The sequence below is a fragment of the Eubalaena glacialis genome, chromosome 7, assembly GCF_028564815.1.
Source record: "Eubalaena glacialis isolate mEubGla1 chromosome 7, mEubGla1.1.hap2.+ XY, whole genome shotgun sequence".
Lineage (NCBI taxonomy): Eukaryota > Metazoa > Chordata > Mammalia > Artiodactyla > Balaenidae > Eubalaena > Eubalaena glacialis.
Genome location: NC_083722.1, coordinates 22,342,808 through 22,359,353, shown reverse-complemented (window position 1 = coordinate 22,359,353; position 16,546 = coordinate 22,342,808). Strand labels below are relative to the sequence as shown.

Below are 16,546 nucleotides of genomic sequence, written 5' to 3'. Positions count from 1 at the left end.
ATACCCTTATTATGGGTATTGAACTCAATGGTCTCTATAGCTTCATAGTCTAAGGTTCAGCCATTTTTAAAAATGAGAATGGCGAGAGGCCAAGGAGCTTGGGAATGTGTGTAGGTCTGTGCCAAAAGAGGGACGCCTTCTGCATGACTGCTCTAAATGCCTCGAGGACCTGCTTGGCTGGATCAGATATCAGCCATCAGGCCATAGATTATAGGCCTTTGAGAAGAAATCTGAGATAACAGAAAGCTTATCTTCCAACAGAGTTCATGAGAATTCAACCCCATCCAGACTTAAGTTTCAGGAGCAGAGAAAGGCTTTTGTGCAAACCTGGAAGAGGCAGGGCAGATGGAGAGGACTGGATGTCAAGGGGCTTAGAATTGAAAAGGAAGAAGTTATCACTTCAATAAACAAGGGAGTTTAGTAAAGCTGAGCTGGCAGTGAAAAGCCGGAAGGGAGCAGATGGGAGGGAGGAGGGGTGGGAGAAACAACTCCGACTCGTCACCGATTCAAATACTTTGCAACAACTTTCAGATTGTTACCTTATTAGGACCTCACAGTAAATAGTTTTATGGAGTAAGTGGGGGTAGAGATGATTACAATAACTTACAGAGAATGAAGCTCAGTCGAGCCCAAGGCAGTTCCCTAATGCACAGTTTAGATCTTTCTCCTGGATAACTTCCCCCTGTGAATGTGTATCCATCATCTGTGTTACTCCTGCATTAACAAGCCCTTCTCCAGGGGACAGATCTCAGGGCAAAGGGTCTGAGACATGCAGATCCCCACATCTGGACTTCATAATTAGAAAATACAGTGTGCTGTTGACTAAGTGATGAAAGTCTGAGGGGACAGTACAAAGGATTAATAGTCATCTGGGACAATGCTTCTCAAACTTTAGCTTGCGTGTAAATTACATGAGGATCTTAATTTTAAAAAGCAGATTCTGATTCAGTGGTGGTGGCTTTACTTCCTGGATGCAGAGCCAGCACCTAGGAACTGCCTGGAGAAGGTAGAGACAGTACTTCAAGTTCCAAAGAGGGAAGCCTCCGCCTCCACCTGCCAGAGCACGGGCGCCAGAACACCAGCGGGTGGCCTGACCCGGAGGCACTGGGTGTGCTGAGCCTTCAGGGCTTGCGGGAGTGGGCGGAGGAGTGAGGGGGAGGGGGAGGGGGAGGTTGGGGAGAGGGAAGAAGAAGAAAGGGGAGGGAGAGCGGGGTGGCGGGGAAGGGGGGGTTGCCCGTGTGCTAATGCTGCTCTGCGATTGGAGAGCGCATCTTCAAACTGGTCTGTGCCAGGGGCTCAAAAGGAGCCGAGATCCCTGGGGACCTGAGGCTCGCCTAGAACTCCTAGTCCGAGCCATGATCCCGCAGTTCTGGGCCTGCTGTCTTTTCTCACTGTTCCTGGTCGGCTTCGCTCAGCCGACCCCGAAACAGCAACAGATGAAGGTGAGTGCCCCGCAGGGAACCCAGGCGGATTTCAGCACGTGATGACTAAATTGGCCGCCAAGGATGCAAGGAGTTCTCCCTTCTCCCCCTCTACGAAGGACGAGATCCGTCTTCCCAGCCCTTCCAAACTGACATCTGCCACTGCCACTGCTGTCCTGTGAGGCAGAGCCTCTCCTAAACTCTCTTTGCGTGGATCGTCTCCCCTGAGCCTGGTGGGTCACTGGGCCGAAAGTGGGAGAAGGACGCAGGCTGCTCTCGCTGCGTTTCGCTTTGCCACTTCCCCTGGTGGCCGCCTGATACCCCAGAGCCCGTCCCCTCCACTCTGGTCTGGAACCTCAGGCACCATTGCGGGTCCGGGAAAGAGGACATGAAGTAGCAACTGGATTCGAGGGAAGCTGAACTGGTTGCTCTTGGGGAGGGTGAAACCCCGGGGCAGGTGGAAAAGAAGCTGGTGCTGAAATGTGCCCTAAGGAGTTTTAGGGTTGGGAGAGGGTTTTTTTCTTTTCTTTTTGGTCAGGGAATAATAAAACACAAAAGGCCCAGAGAGTTGCTGGCCAATTTTAATTTCAGGGGAGGTGATGTGACATCCTGGAAACAAAGCTTGGATCACAGGTTGATATCCATGTGTGAGACAGAGAGCTGGAAGCTGTTGAGCCCAGAGCTAAGGCAGCATGAAGACAAGGAAAATGGAGGCACACAAATGACAGCTCACAGGATGATTTCCACTTTTTAAAAAAAATTGTACTAGAAAGAAAGGCAAATGCTAGAAACTCTTCAGCACAGAGCTGAGGTAGCATGAATGCAAAAGAGAATGCAGGCACATAGATGACAACCCTTTCATGGTGGCTTTCTTAGGCTAATACTCTCAAATATTTGGATTAATGTTTGTGCACAGATGTGTATGGATGTATGGAACACAGGGAACGTGCCTGCCCTGCGTCAGCCTCCTTCTCTCCAAGGATAATGAAGGGGAAGCTATGCCTGGTATCCTAGTGACAGAACTAACAGGCTTAGAAAATGATAAAAGAGTTTTCTGCCCCACTCTCCCCACAGGAGCTCACCCACAAGCAATTCCTTCACTGCATGGGGCAGACATTTATGTACATAGAATTTTAGAGTAATTGAAGCTCACTTAAATTACTCTAAAATTCTATGCCTTTTCTCCACATCTCCAGGAGTCCCTCTCCTCAGATAACAGTATTTTAGCTTTTTGCTCCAGGTCCTGTCCGCTTTTTCGCTTGGCATGCTTCTGGGTAGGAAGTCTCTTCCCTTTGCTTCCTGTTTCACATAGAGATAAGAAGAAAGGGGTGTCGAGGACGAATTCTGTAGGTACCAGTGAGCCCCCACCAACAAAACTCTGGCAAGTGCCTTCAGTGGGATCCAGAGGAGGAACAAGTTATTTGCTGGGCTCTGGGGGAAGGAAATTACTATGTAAGAATATATAGGGCTTCCCTGGTGGCGCAGTGGTTGAGAGTCTGCCTGCCAATGCAGGGGACGCGGGTTCGAGCCCTGGTCTGGGAAGATCCCACATGCCGCGGAGCAACTAGGCCTGTGAGCCACAACTACTGAGCCTGCGCGTCTGGAGCCTGTGCTCCGCAACAAGAGAGGCCGCGATAGTGAGAGGCCCGTGCACCGCGATGAAGAGTGGCCCCCACTTGCCACAACTAGAGAAAGCCCTTGCAAAAAAAAAAAAAAAGAATATATAGATGAGAAATTTATGTAAAACATATTTCTGTTATGAGAAACTCTGCCAAAATCTGTTAAGAATATTTGAGAAGGGATGGGATGACTGGAATGCGGTGTAGGATGTGGAGGAGAGTGCAGGTAAATTGTAGATCGGAGAATGGAGGTAAATTGTGTTAATATTCCAGGAAGAGGATTATAAAGTGCTTGTCCCACCGTTAAAAAAAAAAAAAAAGATTGTAAGTTAGAAGATATAAGTTCTACCTGTGGCATTAGCCATAACTAAAAATATCACTTGGAAAATTCTCTTCAGTTCTTAGAGTTTAAAAAAAGTCCACAGATATTGGGGATTATCGTTTGTCTTATCATCGCATCATTATGGTTATTTTTGTCACATTCCAGGTGGATTGCTATAAGGGGGTGACAGGCACCATCTATGAGTATGGAGCCCTCACCCTCAATGGCGAGGAGTATATCCAGTTCAAGCAGTATGCGGGCAAGCATGTCCTCTTTGTCAATGTGGCCACCTATTGAGGCTTGGCAGCTCAGTATCCTGGTAAGAACTCATGTTTCACCTCTCTTGGAACTAGCTTTGTCAGATGACCATATTCTAATTCCAGAAGGTTTTGCTACTTTGTTATTAGGAGGAAGCAGGGGGATGGGGGGGGATAGGTGATCATGTGCCTCTATTCCGCTAAATCCTGCCACTGCTCTCTGCTCCTTAGAATGCCAGGAGAATTACCTCCAGATTTGAGAACGAAGATTCTCCCAAAGATTTAGTCAAAGACCACCAGGAACATATCTGTAGTTGAGTTTGTTGCTCGATGTTCTGAGGGAAAACACATACTGTAGACAACCATGGAGCTCTTAGTAAGAAGATGTTAGAACGGATTTGAGGATCTCGGCTTGTGTTAGGTGATTTGGGGAAGGGTTCAAGGAATTGAAGCTTTGCTCTGGACTGGATGCTGTCAGGAAATGGGCACAGGTAAGTGACTGGGTATCTTAATAAATCATATCTACAGAGTAGGAGGAATAAAGCAAGGGTAAAGAAACAGCAATCACTTAGATTGGTAAGAATAGGATGATGCTTGGTCATTTTTGTGATCTGGATAATGTTCATGTTTTGTGTGGTTAAAACACATGATTAAGGGGTTTCCCTGGTGGCGCAGTGGCTAAGAATCTGCCTGCTAATTCAGGGGACACGGGTTCAAGCCCTGGTCCGGGAAGATCCCACATGCTGTGGAGCAACTAAGCCCGTGCACCACAACTACTGAGCCTGCGCTCTAGGGCCCGTGAGCCACGACTATGGAGCCCACGTGCCTAGATCCTGTGCTCTGCGACAAGAGAAGCCACCGCAAGGAGAAGCCCGCACACCGCAACGAAGAGTAGCCTCCGCTCACCACAACTAGAGAAAGCCTGTGCATAGCAACGAAAAGCCAACGCAGCCCAAAAAAAAGAAACATGATTATGGAGTGGTCCTTGTTTTTGTCTTGATTCATCATGGTCACTTGTATGATATTGATCTTCTGTTAAACTGTTTATGTTCAACAGGAGAACACCAAACCCTAGCTGTGACTCCCAGGCCAGAATCTAGCTTTCAGGGGCTGATTTTATCTTTCTCACTGGTGACTTCTGGTAACAGGAAAGAGGATTGATCTTTGATCTTTTGGAAAACACCCTTGGGTTCCGCAGGCACCTCCAAATGGCAGAGAAGAGGAAATGTAGTTTACTATCTACATAGTATTTAACTGGAGTGAGAGCTATTTGGGAAAATGCTTCATCTCTCCAAACTTGGCTCAACCTTTGGTGGCGAGGTGGATTTTCCATTTTCTTTGTGCACTCATGGGGACGAGTTTGGAATTCCTGCTGATCCAGAAAAGGTTAAAGTTTTAGATGGATTATACTAGAGATAGATGGAGTTTTTGACATGCCAAGAACTTTATTTTCAGCTTTTTTTAAAAGTTCAAGATAAATTAGAAAGATTAATTATACCAGTGCCACCAAAAAATGGATCAAAAAAATACATGAACGAATTTTAAGAAATTTTTTCATATATTGACATCAGTATCTAGTCAACTGATCAAAAATATAAAGTCCTATCAATTTTTCTTAATGGCGCTCCGATAATAAGAAATCCAACAATTTTCTCCTTTTTAAACACCACTTAAATTTAGGCATATTGCAATCTCACTTCTAAGATATATGGTTCACCAAATTTTTTAAAAATTAATTTATTTATTTTGGCTGCGCCAGGTCTTAGTTGCGGCACGCGGGATCTTCGTTGCAGCATTCGGACCCTTAGTTGCGGCAGGTGGGCTCCTTAGTTGTGGCATGCTTGTGGGATCTATTAACCAGACCAGGGATCGAACGCGGGGCCCCCTGCAATGGAAGCACAGCGTCTTACCCACTGGACTACCAGGGAAGTCCAGGTTCACCAAATTTTGATATTTGAAAATTAACATTCAGCGGGTGCTACGGTTTGAATATTCGTGTCCCCCCACAATTCATGTATTGAAACTAATGCCCAGTGTGATGGCAATAGGAAGTGGGGCCTTTGGGAGGTGCTTGAATCATGAGGGTAAAACCGTCACGAATGGGATTAATGCTCTTACAAAAGATACCCTACAGGGCTCCCCAGTTCCTTCCACCATGTGAGGACACAGGAGGAAGTTGGCAGTCTGCAGCCTAGAGGAGGGTCTTGTTCAGAACCCTACCATACTGGCACCATGATCTTGGACTTCCAAGTTCCAGAACTGCGAGAAATAAATTTCTCATTTATTTATTTACAAGCCACCCAGTCTGATATTTTGTTTAGCAGCCTGAATGGACTAAGACAGTGGGGACTGCTTGATTCAGGCAAAAATTATATTAAAATACCCCCTCCACCAAAGCACAACAAAAACCAAATGATTCACATTTACCAAAAGAAGCTAAAGACCTTTTCAATTTAATGTTGAAATTGTGCATAAAAAGATACTCTCAAATTACAGATTTTGAAAAGATCAAGACATTTAAAAGAATTTGGGAGTCACATTACATTTATTATTTTTATGTACAATCAACTCTAGGGAAAACCTGAAAAGCTAAAGACTACTTTTTAAAATTTTTATAAAAATCTCAGGATCTAATTATAAGAGCCTAAACAACAGTTTAGTATCATTTAGCAAGTGGAGATTCTCCTCTCTTCAAAAAGTTAAGCTTGAAAAATATGGTAAGCTTAAAAATTTGTGAGGTGTAAACAGAAGTTCCATGGAATGTAAATCTGCTTTTAAATCTGTTTTAATTTAGTTCAGTTTTAATTTAAACTTACTGAATAGGTAATACAGTCACAAGATTCAAAATTTAAAATGTACAAAAGGGCTTTACAGTGAAATCTTCCACAGTCCCTTCCCTTTGGGCAACCAGTGTCATCAGTTTGTGGTGTACATTTCCATAAATCTTTTTTTAAAATATTTATTTTATTATTTATTTATTTATTTGGTTGTGCCAGGTCTTAGTTGCAGCAGGCAGCCTCCTTAGTTCAGACACGTGGGCTCCTTAGTTGCAGCACGTGAACTCTTAGTTGCGGCATGCATGTGTGATCTAGTTCCCTGACCAGGGATCGAACCTGAGCCCCCCTACATTGGGAGCTCTGAGTCTTAACCACTGCACCACCAGGGAAGTCCCTGCATAAATCTTTAATGCATATGCAAGCAAATCAGTTTCTCTCTCTCTCTCTCTCTCTCTCCTCTCTCTCTTTCTCACACACACACACACACACACACACACACACAAATGATTCCGCACAGTGCTTTTTAACATAATAAAATATCTTTGACATTATTCCATATCACCACATGATGAGTTTCCTCATTCATTTTAAGATATAGTTTTCCAGGGAATTACCTGGTGGTCCAGTGGTTAGGGCTTTGTGCTTCCATTGCAGGGGCCACAGGTTCCATCCCTGGATGGGGAATTAAGATCCCACATTCCACGTGACACAGCCAAAAACAAGCAAGACCAAAAAAAGAAAAAAAAAAGATATAGTTTTCCACCGTATTGCTGTGCTATAATTTATTAAACTAGTTCATGAGAATTATAAAGAGCATCTAATTCAAATTTTACTCCAGATGAGGACATTGAGAATTTAAGGAACTTGCCAAAGGACTAGAACCAAAGTTTGCTAGGTATTTCCGCAACAGGAAGGAAATATTCTTGATGGCTAAAGATAAGAGGGATAGTAACTGGATAAATATATAAAAAGAAAAAGGCACTTTCTTTTAAGAAGAGGTCCTTGGGGGAGATGCCAGCAGATAGAGCCGAGTCTGAATAAGACTGGCTGGTGCTGGTCACGGAATCAGTAAATCTGAACCGAAAATGGCTAAAGTTGGAAATAATGGTACAAGTCCAGACAGAGAGTTGGAAAGCTTCCTGGCAGTGGTAAAGAACAGTTGGAGTTTGTAGCCTAGAATCCCAGTGAGTGTTCCAGGGAAATGGCATCAGTTATGTCACTGGAACTGACAGAAAGGTAGAGAATGCTCTGGAGCTAGGCTTAGCATCTCACTGATTCCCTCAGCAACTCCCAGGTTAGAGCACCAAAGAGTGCTCCTGGTAAGGTGACTGGAGTGTCAGGTTGTGTCATCATGGGGCATAGTAGGAGGAAGGGGGTAGCATGTCCATTTTGTTTGCCTTTCCTTAAAACATTTTTGATCAATCAATCAATCCATCAACTTAGGAAGGCAATGGACTTCTCTTCAGAAGTCTGAATCAGAATCAAGCAGAACCCCCCCCTTCCCCCAACACACACACACAGAGTACTAACCAATCTGTGCTTTTAAAGGAGGGCTCCTATTGGATGATGAAGTGGAGCCACTTATGGGAGCTATTGCACAAGAAAAATGGCAGATACTGGGATGCGCTTCTGGAAACCTGTGTTCTAGATTTTTGCTCTGTTTCCTCAATCTCTGTAATCTTGAACCTTTCCCTTCATAGTCCTCAGCTTACTCATGTGATAAATGGATAAATCAGTGGTCTTTTACTGCTCAAGGTAAGGCTGCTGGCCGGGCTATCCATGCAGTTCACTCTCTACTTACAGAACTGAATGCACTACAGGAGGAGCTGAAGCCTTTTGGTGTAGTTGTGTTGGGCTTTCCCTGCAACCAATTTGGAAAACAAGAACCAGCAAAAAATTCAGAGATCCTTTTGGGGCTCAAGTAAGTGCCTGCTTGGGACCCTGCAAGACCCTGTCAGGATTTTCCTTCCACATTCTACCTAGAGGCTTCTTATTCTGGAGACTTCTGGGGTGACTGACAGATTAATGGGTTCAAGAACATCATTATGATGCTTTGAATTCAGTCTTGCCCTACTGGCAGTGCTCAATAATTCTCTCTACCTTTCAGTACTTTAATGGTAAGACTACGGGAAATCTAATGTAAAAGAAGCACAGGAAAAAGGAGAAGATACAGGAAATAGAAATGAATCAAGAATCCTAACCTTCCAATTTTCTTTTTTAAAAATTTTTATTGGAGTATAGTTGATTTAAAATGTTGTGTTAGTTGCTGCTTACAGCAAAGTGAATCAGTTACACATATACATATATCCACTCTTTAGCTTCTTTTCCTATATAGTCCATTACAGAGTACTGAGTAGAGTTCCCTGTGCTATACAGTAGCTCCTTATTACTTATCTATTTTATATATAGTAGTGTGTATATGTCAATCCCAATCCCCCTATTTATCCCCCCCCCCCAGTTACCATGAGATTGCTTTCTACAACTGCGACTCTATTTCTGTTTTGTAAATAAGTTCATTTGTATAATTTTTTTCTAGATTCCACAGATAAGTGATATCATATCATATTTGTCCTTCCTTCTCTTACTTCACTGACTACTTGTCTGACTTACTTCACTCAGTATGACAATCTCTAGGCCCATCCATTGCTGCAAATGGCATTATTTCATTCTTTTTTATGGCTGAGTAAGTTTTGCCTTCCAATTTTCTTGGAATTCTCCATTGGTTCCCTAAAGCCTGTGCATGAAGTCCTGATTCCCAAAGACCTCTTTCCTCACCTTCCCTGTCTACGGCCCCTCTTTCTTTACCTCTAATTTCCTTTTGTGGTTAAGTTGTGGTGGCCATTATTATCCATACTTTTCTTAATTTGGATCCTCTCAGAAACACTCTGGTTCATTGCAGGTATGTACGTCCAGGTGGTGGCTTTGTTCCCAATTTTCAGCTCTTTGAGAAAGGGGATGTGAATGGAGAAAAAGAACAGAAGGTCTTTAGCTTCCTGAAGGTAAGCAAACATAAACCTGGTAAGGATTGGTCAGGTAGGTAGAGATGCCCTGAAAGTGTGGGGCTCAAGTCTAGGATTGAGTTTGGACTCCTTGGAAAGAAATGCTTAGTTCACGGATCATGGCAATATCTGTTGTGAGGCTTTAGCTTCAAGTAGAGGAAACATATAACATATGATTGCTCTAACATAGACTGACCTTCCCTACAGAATGGTAATGATTCATTCATTCAACAATCATATATAAAATCCCTGGTTGTGTGCAAGAACTGTGCTGCACAATGAGTTAACAAATATTAATAGGGTATAATCTCTTCCCTGAAGGAATTCATATCTAATCAGAGAGACAAATATAGAAATAGATATGTAGAGTGTCATGTGGTAATTAACTTTAGAGTCACAGAGTGTTAGAACCACATAAGCCCAGAATAGAAGGACCCCTTTTTTTCAGCTAAAGAAACTGAAGCTAAAGAAATGTTATGACTAACCAAAGAAAACAGAAGATAGTATTTCATTGAAGCACCATGATATAATCATGGGAGTGAGGGAGAGACAGGGTAAGGAGGAAAATTTTCTATTTGCTATCATACTCTCTAGCTCTTGGTTGTTTGATTGTACTGGTAGTGATGTATTGAAATGTCTGTGGTTCGTTAGGAGCATGTCAAGTAGTTAATATATTGAGATATATAATGGTGAGCAGAATTTCTAGGGGTAGGGATAAGACTGGACCACACAGAAGCAGAAAAAAAACTGTCTTGCTGTTTCCATATCTCTGCTCCAGAACTCCTGCCCTCCAACCTCTGATTTTTTGGGCTCATCAAGCCAACTCTTCTGGGAGCCCATGAAGGTCCATGACATCCGCTGGAACTTTGAGAAGTTCCTGGTGGGGCCTGATGGAGTCCCTATCATGCGCTGGTTCCACCGGGCTTCCATCAGCACAGTCAAGTCAGACATCCTGGAGTACATGAAGCAGTTCAAAAGCAAATAGGAAGGGCCAGACATCATCAGAAGTTGCCTCCTACCTGAAGAACACATTTAAGGATCTATCTTTGCTCCAGATTCCATCCTACCCAGCTTCCACATGACCAAAACATCCTGTACGGCCCAAATACCTGTGCGTGTGTGTGTGTGTGTGTGTGTGTGTGTGTGCGTGTGGAGATTAAGGGAAAGAAAACCTATCTCCCAACTGTCTGATCCCAAAGTATCAAGTTTATTCCACTCCATTCCAAAGGAAAATCATATTATAGGTAGATGGTTCGGACTACCCATGTCCCTAAAAAAGTAATCCCCAGCAGTCCTGACACCCTCCTTCCTCATCCTGAAGGTTTAAAGAAAACAGAAACTGGCAGCAAGACTCTCAATATCTCCTTAACAGCCTCTTCCCTCCTCCAAGACAGGCATGCAACGTTAAACTCTTCCTCTCCCTAGTTAGTTTTCCTTTAGTTCTCTGACACCCTGTAGTTCTCTTGTAGGATCTCTGAAGGCAGAGTGAGAGCAGAAACCTCAACTCACATGAAATGAGGGGCATCTCCATGATGGTGGATCCCAAAGCCCCTGTGGGTCGGACCCTACCAGAACCTTCTTTGGTGCCTGTCCCTTAGTGCATTCAGGTCATGGCACCTGGGCAGGGATGTTCCTTCTTTCTGAATGATGGGCTTTTTCCTCACCCTTTAAACTCATCATTGTCACTATCTCAAATTAAAAAAAAATTCTGCAGCATCTGGCTTCCCGTTGGTGTTTTCCCAGTCCCATGTTTTGTGTGGAGTCATACCACTTCCTCTCTCACTTTGTTTCTATTTCCTTGACTACCTCACCTAGCTCTTTAGTATTTTGGTTTTCACAAAAGTGCTCTAGACCTTTTTTTGGCCCATCCAAGAACACTGGGTGGGACTGGCTGCTCACAGAGTTGCTGTGACAGGAACATAGACCTCTTGGAGTCAGCCCCCTGTACCCCTCTCCCCATTCAGGTCTCCTGGGGAACCCCTATGTGAGAGGAATCCTTGCTTCTTAAAAAATCTCTCTCTCTCCTCTCTCTCTCTCAACAAATATGCATATATTTCTGTTTACAAAATTAATTTCTGTTCACTGTTAAAAATCTAAAATCACATTAAATTAGAAGAAAAGCATAACAAAACCCACTCCTAATCACAGGAGTAAAGAACATGCTGGAAGCCTTATCTAGCCCATGCTGTTTTATAATTAAAGTTCAGTCTTTTATATGAAGACAGATTTCGGAATATCAGAAACAGGAAAGAGAAGATTGCATGAGGAATAAAATAGGTGTTCTTCTTTTCCTTTTCACAAATTACTATGAACATAGGTACTTGCACTTAAAGATTTTTTTGCACTAAAAAAAGTACACAGAATTTAAATATCGGTGAGTAATGTCAAACATTATAATCCTGTTTTGTACCTAAACAGAAATGTGGTCCCTGACAATCTTCATACAGCAACATGAAAATTGACAGACTAAGCCAGAAATGACCAGGAAAGTGATTCTTAAGACTCTAAAAATTCATAGTACTCAAATTCTAGTAAGAAAAAAATGGATTAAAAAAAAAAAAAAAAAGAAAGAAAGAAAGAAGAAAGAGGGCTTCCCTGGTGGCGCAGTGGTTGAGAATCTGCCTGCTAATGCAGAGGACACGGGTTCGAGCCCTGGTCTGGGAAGATCCCACATGCCACGGAGCGACTAGGCCCGTGAGCCACAATTGTTGAGCCTGCGCGTCTGGAGCCTGTGCTCCGCAACAAGAGAGGCCGCGATATAGTGAGAGGCCCGCGCACCGCGATGAAGAGTGGCCCCCACTTGCCGCAACTAGAGAAAGCCCTCGCACAGAAGCGAAGACCCAACACAGCCATAAGTAAAATAAATAAATAAATAAATAAAATTAAAAAAAAAAAAGAAAAAAGAAAAAGGCTGGCTGTCCTTGGCCATAACCCACAGGATTTGAGACGTCATAAGTCTTTTACTAGGCACTATGGCAGTTAGGGCAGTGAGGGGATTACAGAACCAGTTACAGTGGTGTTGAGAAATGCGTGTTTCATGTTTTAGTTTCTTTGAAATCTCTGCAGTTCTTGAGAACCTCCAGGAACCTTAACAGTCCTCAGAAGGGTTCCAAATCTGTTACTATTTTCAGATCAGAATACTCGAGGTGCAGGAAGTGGGTGGAGGAGGATGGGATGACCCAATGTATAGAATTCTCTCAAGATACTGGTTCAGTCCAAACCAGGAAACTGTAGTTGCTGGACAAAAGTGAATTCTCCAGGGGAACAATATCACCTGTTCCATAGTAAAGACCTAAAGTGATGAAGGTGGAGGACTGTGGCTTCAACCTGAGTGCATTATGCCTGAGTGTCAGGAGAGATCTCAGTCCTGCCACTGCTCTGGAAAATCCAGGTGTCATATTCCTGGTGCCCTCCAGTGGCTGCCCTGAAGAGAAAAGAAAGGTTGTTCTGGGGAGAGCCAAGAACAGAGAAATGAAAAACAAACTTCCTTGCACTGGGAGGTGAGTGCAGGTGAGGGGCAGGTGTGGAAGCAGCAGTCCTAATCAGAATGTTGCAGATTATGATGATGATGATAAAGTCTTTATAAAGAGAAGATCAAGGGATACAGCTTTCCACTTCTCCCTTCCTCACCAATTCATGTAACAGACTTTAGTCCCCAAGGAAAGTCACAGGCAGAACATTCTGGGAGGGGCAGACTGCCCAGGAGGGTCTCGAACGCTAGTCTGTTATAGCAGTTAAAACTTTACTATGAGGGAGTTCCCTGGAGGTCGAGTGATTAAGATTCCGGGCTTTCACTGTTGTGCCCCTGGGTTCAATTCCCGGTCTCAATCCCTGGTTGGAGAACTAAGATCCTACAAGCCGCGCGGCACGACCAAATAAATAAATTAATTTAATTAAATTGATGGCAGATTTTTTTTTTTTTTAATTTTTGGCTGCATTTGGTCTTCGTTGCTGTGCGCGGGCTTTCTCTAATTGCGGCCAGTATTCTTCGTTGCGGTGCGCGGGCTTCTCTTGTTGCAGAGCACGGGCTCTAGGCTCGCGGGCCTCAGTAGTTGTAGCTCACAGGCTCAGTAGTTGTGGCGTCCGGGCTTAGGTGCTCCGCGGCATATGGGATCTTCCCGGACCAGGGACCGAACCCGTGTCCCTGCCTTGGCAGGCGGATTCTTAACCACTGCGCCACCAGGGAAACTCCGCAGTTTTTTGTTTGTTTGTTTGTTTGTTAAAAAAAACTTTACAGTGACTATCATGGTGATCATCATCATCATTACTGGCACTACTATTGCTGCAAATTTTTTCCTCGAACCAGAGGTTCCCACAATTTATCATTTAAATTAGATAGACTTGAGCTAATTGAATCTAAGACTAGTGTTGTTGCATAAATCTACTACCCCTACAAACCACCTAGCAGGCATCTAAAATCACTAAGGCTCCGCTAATCACAAAACCTTTGAGGAGAGTCCCTGGACAGACCAGGGATGTTCTAAAGTTCAGAGAACCAGGACTCAGACCTTCTCTAATCATCCTACTCCCAGTTTGTTAAGCAGCCCATCCCTGGAAGTAAGGCCCCAATACTGTCTCCCCCATGACAGTTATTGCATAGATGTAGTATCTTCCCTGTAGACTGCATGGACACTGGTGGTTGTCGGACTTTGAGAGTGCCTGTGTTAGTTCTGGAAGCTGGATTCCCCAAATCTGATAAAGAGTAGCCAAAGTCCCTCCCATAGCCAGCACATCGAATCTTGCTCTGTGGTCTCGTGAATACTCCTTGACTTGGCTTCGGGTCTCAGAAAACAGAAGCTGTGACTAGCAGTAAGGTACACATAATTTACTGAGAGAGTGGTCTCAGAAGAGGGAATCAGTGAAGCAGAATAGGGCAGGGTAAAGAGAGAAGTAAGGATGCAATTTCTGTTGGAGTTTAGCTTCAGGTAAATTGCACTATAATTATTTCCATCTTGAAGGAAGAGAGATGGGCTTTTGTAACTCATGTCTGTCAATCCTTAGCTATGGGCTCACCCTCGAGCCCCAGGGGCATAACTGATATGAGACAGCTCCCTTTGGCTGAAGGAAATTCTCTGAAGAATACGGCAGCTGAAGGTAATACTCTGAAAAAGGGGCAGCTATGGGCCATTAGGGGCCAACACTCAGAGCAGGTAGGGATGGATGGACAATCCTTCAAGCACATCTGAATAAGGCCATGGAGACCATCTACTACCCTCCATGAACAACTCATTATTCAGAGGAATCCCCAATAGAGGTCCTCACTCAGTCAACATTTTCTCTTTCTTGCCTTCTATCTCTAGGGAGTTGATTCTCAAAGCATGGCCCTCTGACCAGCAACCAACAGAGTCCCTTGAGAACCTGTTAGAAATGCAGTTTTTAGATCACTTTCAGACTTACTGAATAATAAACGAGGGTTGGGGAGGGTGAGGATGCCGGGGTGTGGGTGGGAACAGCAATCTGTGTTTTAAAAAGCCTTCCAGGTGATACTAGTACAGGCTAAAATTTGAAGACCACTGCTCTAGGGAATGGAGAATCAGCAGAAGGTATTGAAATTTTGACAAAGGATGAATGAGGAAAATCTCTCTAGTACTCCATGTGGCTACCATGTCCTCTTCATGGCCACGGCTACAGTGCCTCCCCCGCTCAGCCATTAGGTGTTCCTAGGACCCCAGGGCTGACATGGACAATTCAGCCCCTTGGTTTTCTGTTTCCTCAGTCTCTGACCTTTGTGGTTTCCACCTGGGTCCAAATTCAAGGTGTATTATCTGGCAGACTTCCTTTTTGACCAAACTTTAGTCAGGCTTCTCTGAGCCCTCTTCCCTACTAGTCCTCTACCTTGGCCTGTCTTTAGCAAAAATCCTGTTCTTTATGTTTCTCTGTGGAATCACTCCAAGATATTAGAAGTGATTCAAGTGCACAAGAGTGTGTTTGGTACACTCTCATTGAGTAAAAAGTGGGTTAATGCTATATGCATGCACTTGTCCTTGGAAGGAAACACAAAAATGAGTATGTGTGTCTGTAAGGCTGACAAGCTGTCTGTAAGGCTGTAAGGCTCCCTCTCTGGGAGGTGGAGGTGAGGTGGGAGAGTGGGGACAGGGAGCGGGGGCACGGTGGTGAGGGGTAAGGAGGGTCTGTTTGACACTTTTTCAGGTTTGGGACTTGTCAAAATGTTACCTATACAACATAAAATCTTTTTACAAAAAGAAAAGTCTATCCTTTTGGACTACAAGTCTTGACCAAAGATCTGAAAAATGAGGGGAAATATGTTTAGGTGTCGGCAGAGAGAAGTTATATTTTTTGTCCGCAACCGGAAAGCTTTTTTTTTTTTTAACTGAACCTTAATTATCCTTAATTTATTATGGTTAAGACAAAGTCCTTCCCTGAACACGTCTCTGCCAAATTATCAACTCCCAAAAAAGCAACTGGAAGGGCTCTCTCCCCTTTATGGAAAGGTCTGTACAAAAATGATTGGCAGGGGTGAGATTTGAATCTCCGTACCTCAAGAGACCAGCGCCCTCCCCCAACGCTTTGGATCGCTTAGGCAATTTACCTCTATGTATACGAAAAAAAAAAAAAGCAAATTACTTTACAGCTATTTCTAATGCTCAAAAGACATATAAGGAAAGTAAATTCAGTGTGAACTTTGTGTACATTACCTTCTCTACTCCCTTTCAACAGACACTCGTCGGGAACTTCACGTCCTTCAAGCAGGTAAAATTAGAGTTAAAATTGTAAGCTCAGACTATTCCTAGATTCCCACGCACCAAATATCAGGTGCTCCATCCTCCCTGATTCTCTGCGCTGTAATGAGTCTTCCCAGCTACCGAGAAAGAGCAAAATTCGGTTTCGGGTGGTCGCCCCTCTGTCCGTCCAACCCGGACCCAGCAGCCCCGAGTTTCGCCTCTGGTGCGGTCTCTCATGACAACGAGGAGGTAGACAGAGAATAAATCCATTAGAGTCTAGAAAAATCAGTCATCGAGAAAACGTTTGAAAATCACCATGGCCGACCTGGCTTTGGAACTGTGACGACCCTGAGATGAGTCTCAGATTTGCCGGCTGAGTTTAGGCGTCGGCGGAGAGAAGTTATATTTCTTGTCCGCAACCGGAAAGCAGACGAACTCCCCTCCCCACTCCCTGCCCCCGCATCCCTA

The 16,546-nt window shown here is 44.0% G+C and overlaps 1 protein-coding gene across 1 annotated transcript; it reads left to right on the top strand.

Annotated features, from left to right (window-relative positions):
- Positions 1-1,297: 1,297 nt before the first annotated feature.
- Positions 1,298-11,206, top strand: GPX6 (glutathione peroxidase 6). The gene is made up of 5 exons (XM_061195855.1): positions 1,298-1,442; positions 3,528-3,681; positions 8,200-8,317; positions 9,296-9,395; positions 10,174-11,206. Exons 1-5 carry the CDS (start codon positions 1,356-1,358, stop codon positions 10,378-10,380), a joined length of 666 nt encoding a protein of 221 aa, XP_061051838.1. The 5' UTR covers positions 1,298-1,355; the 3' UTR covers positions 10,381-11,206.
- The last annotated feature ends 5,340 nt before the right edge of the window (positions 11,207-16,546 follow it).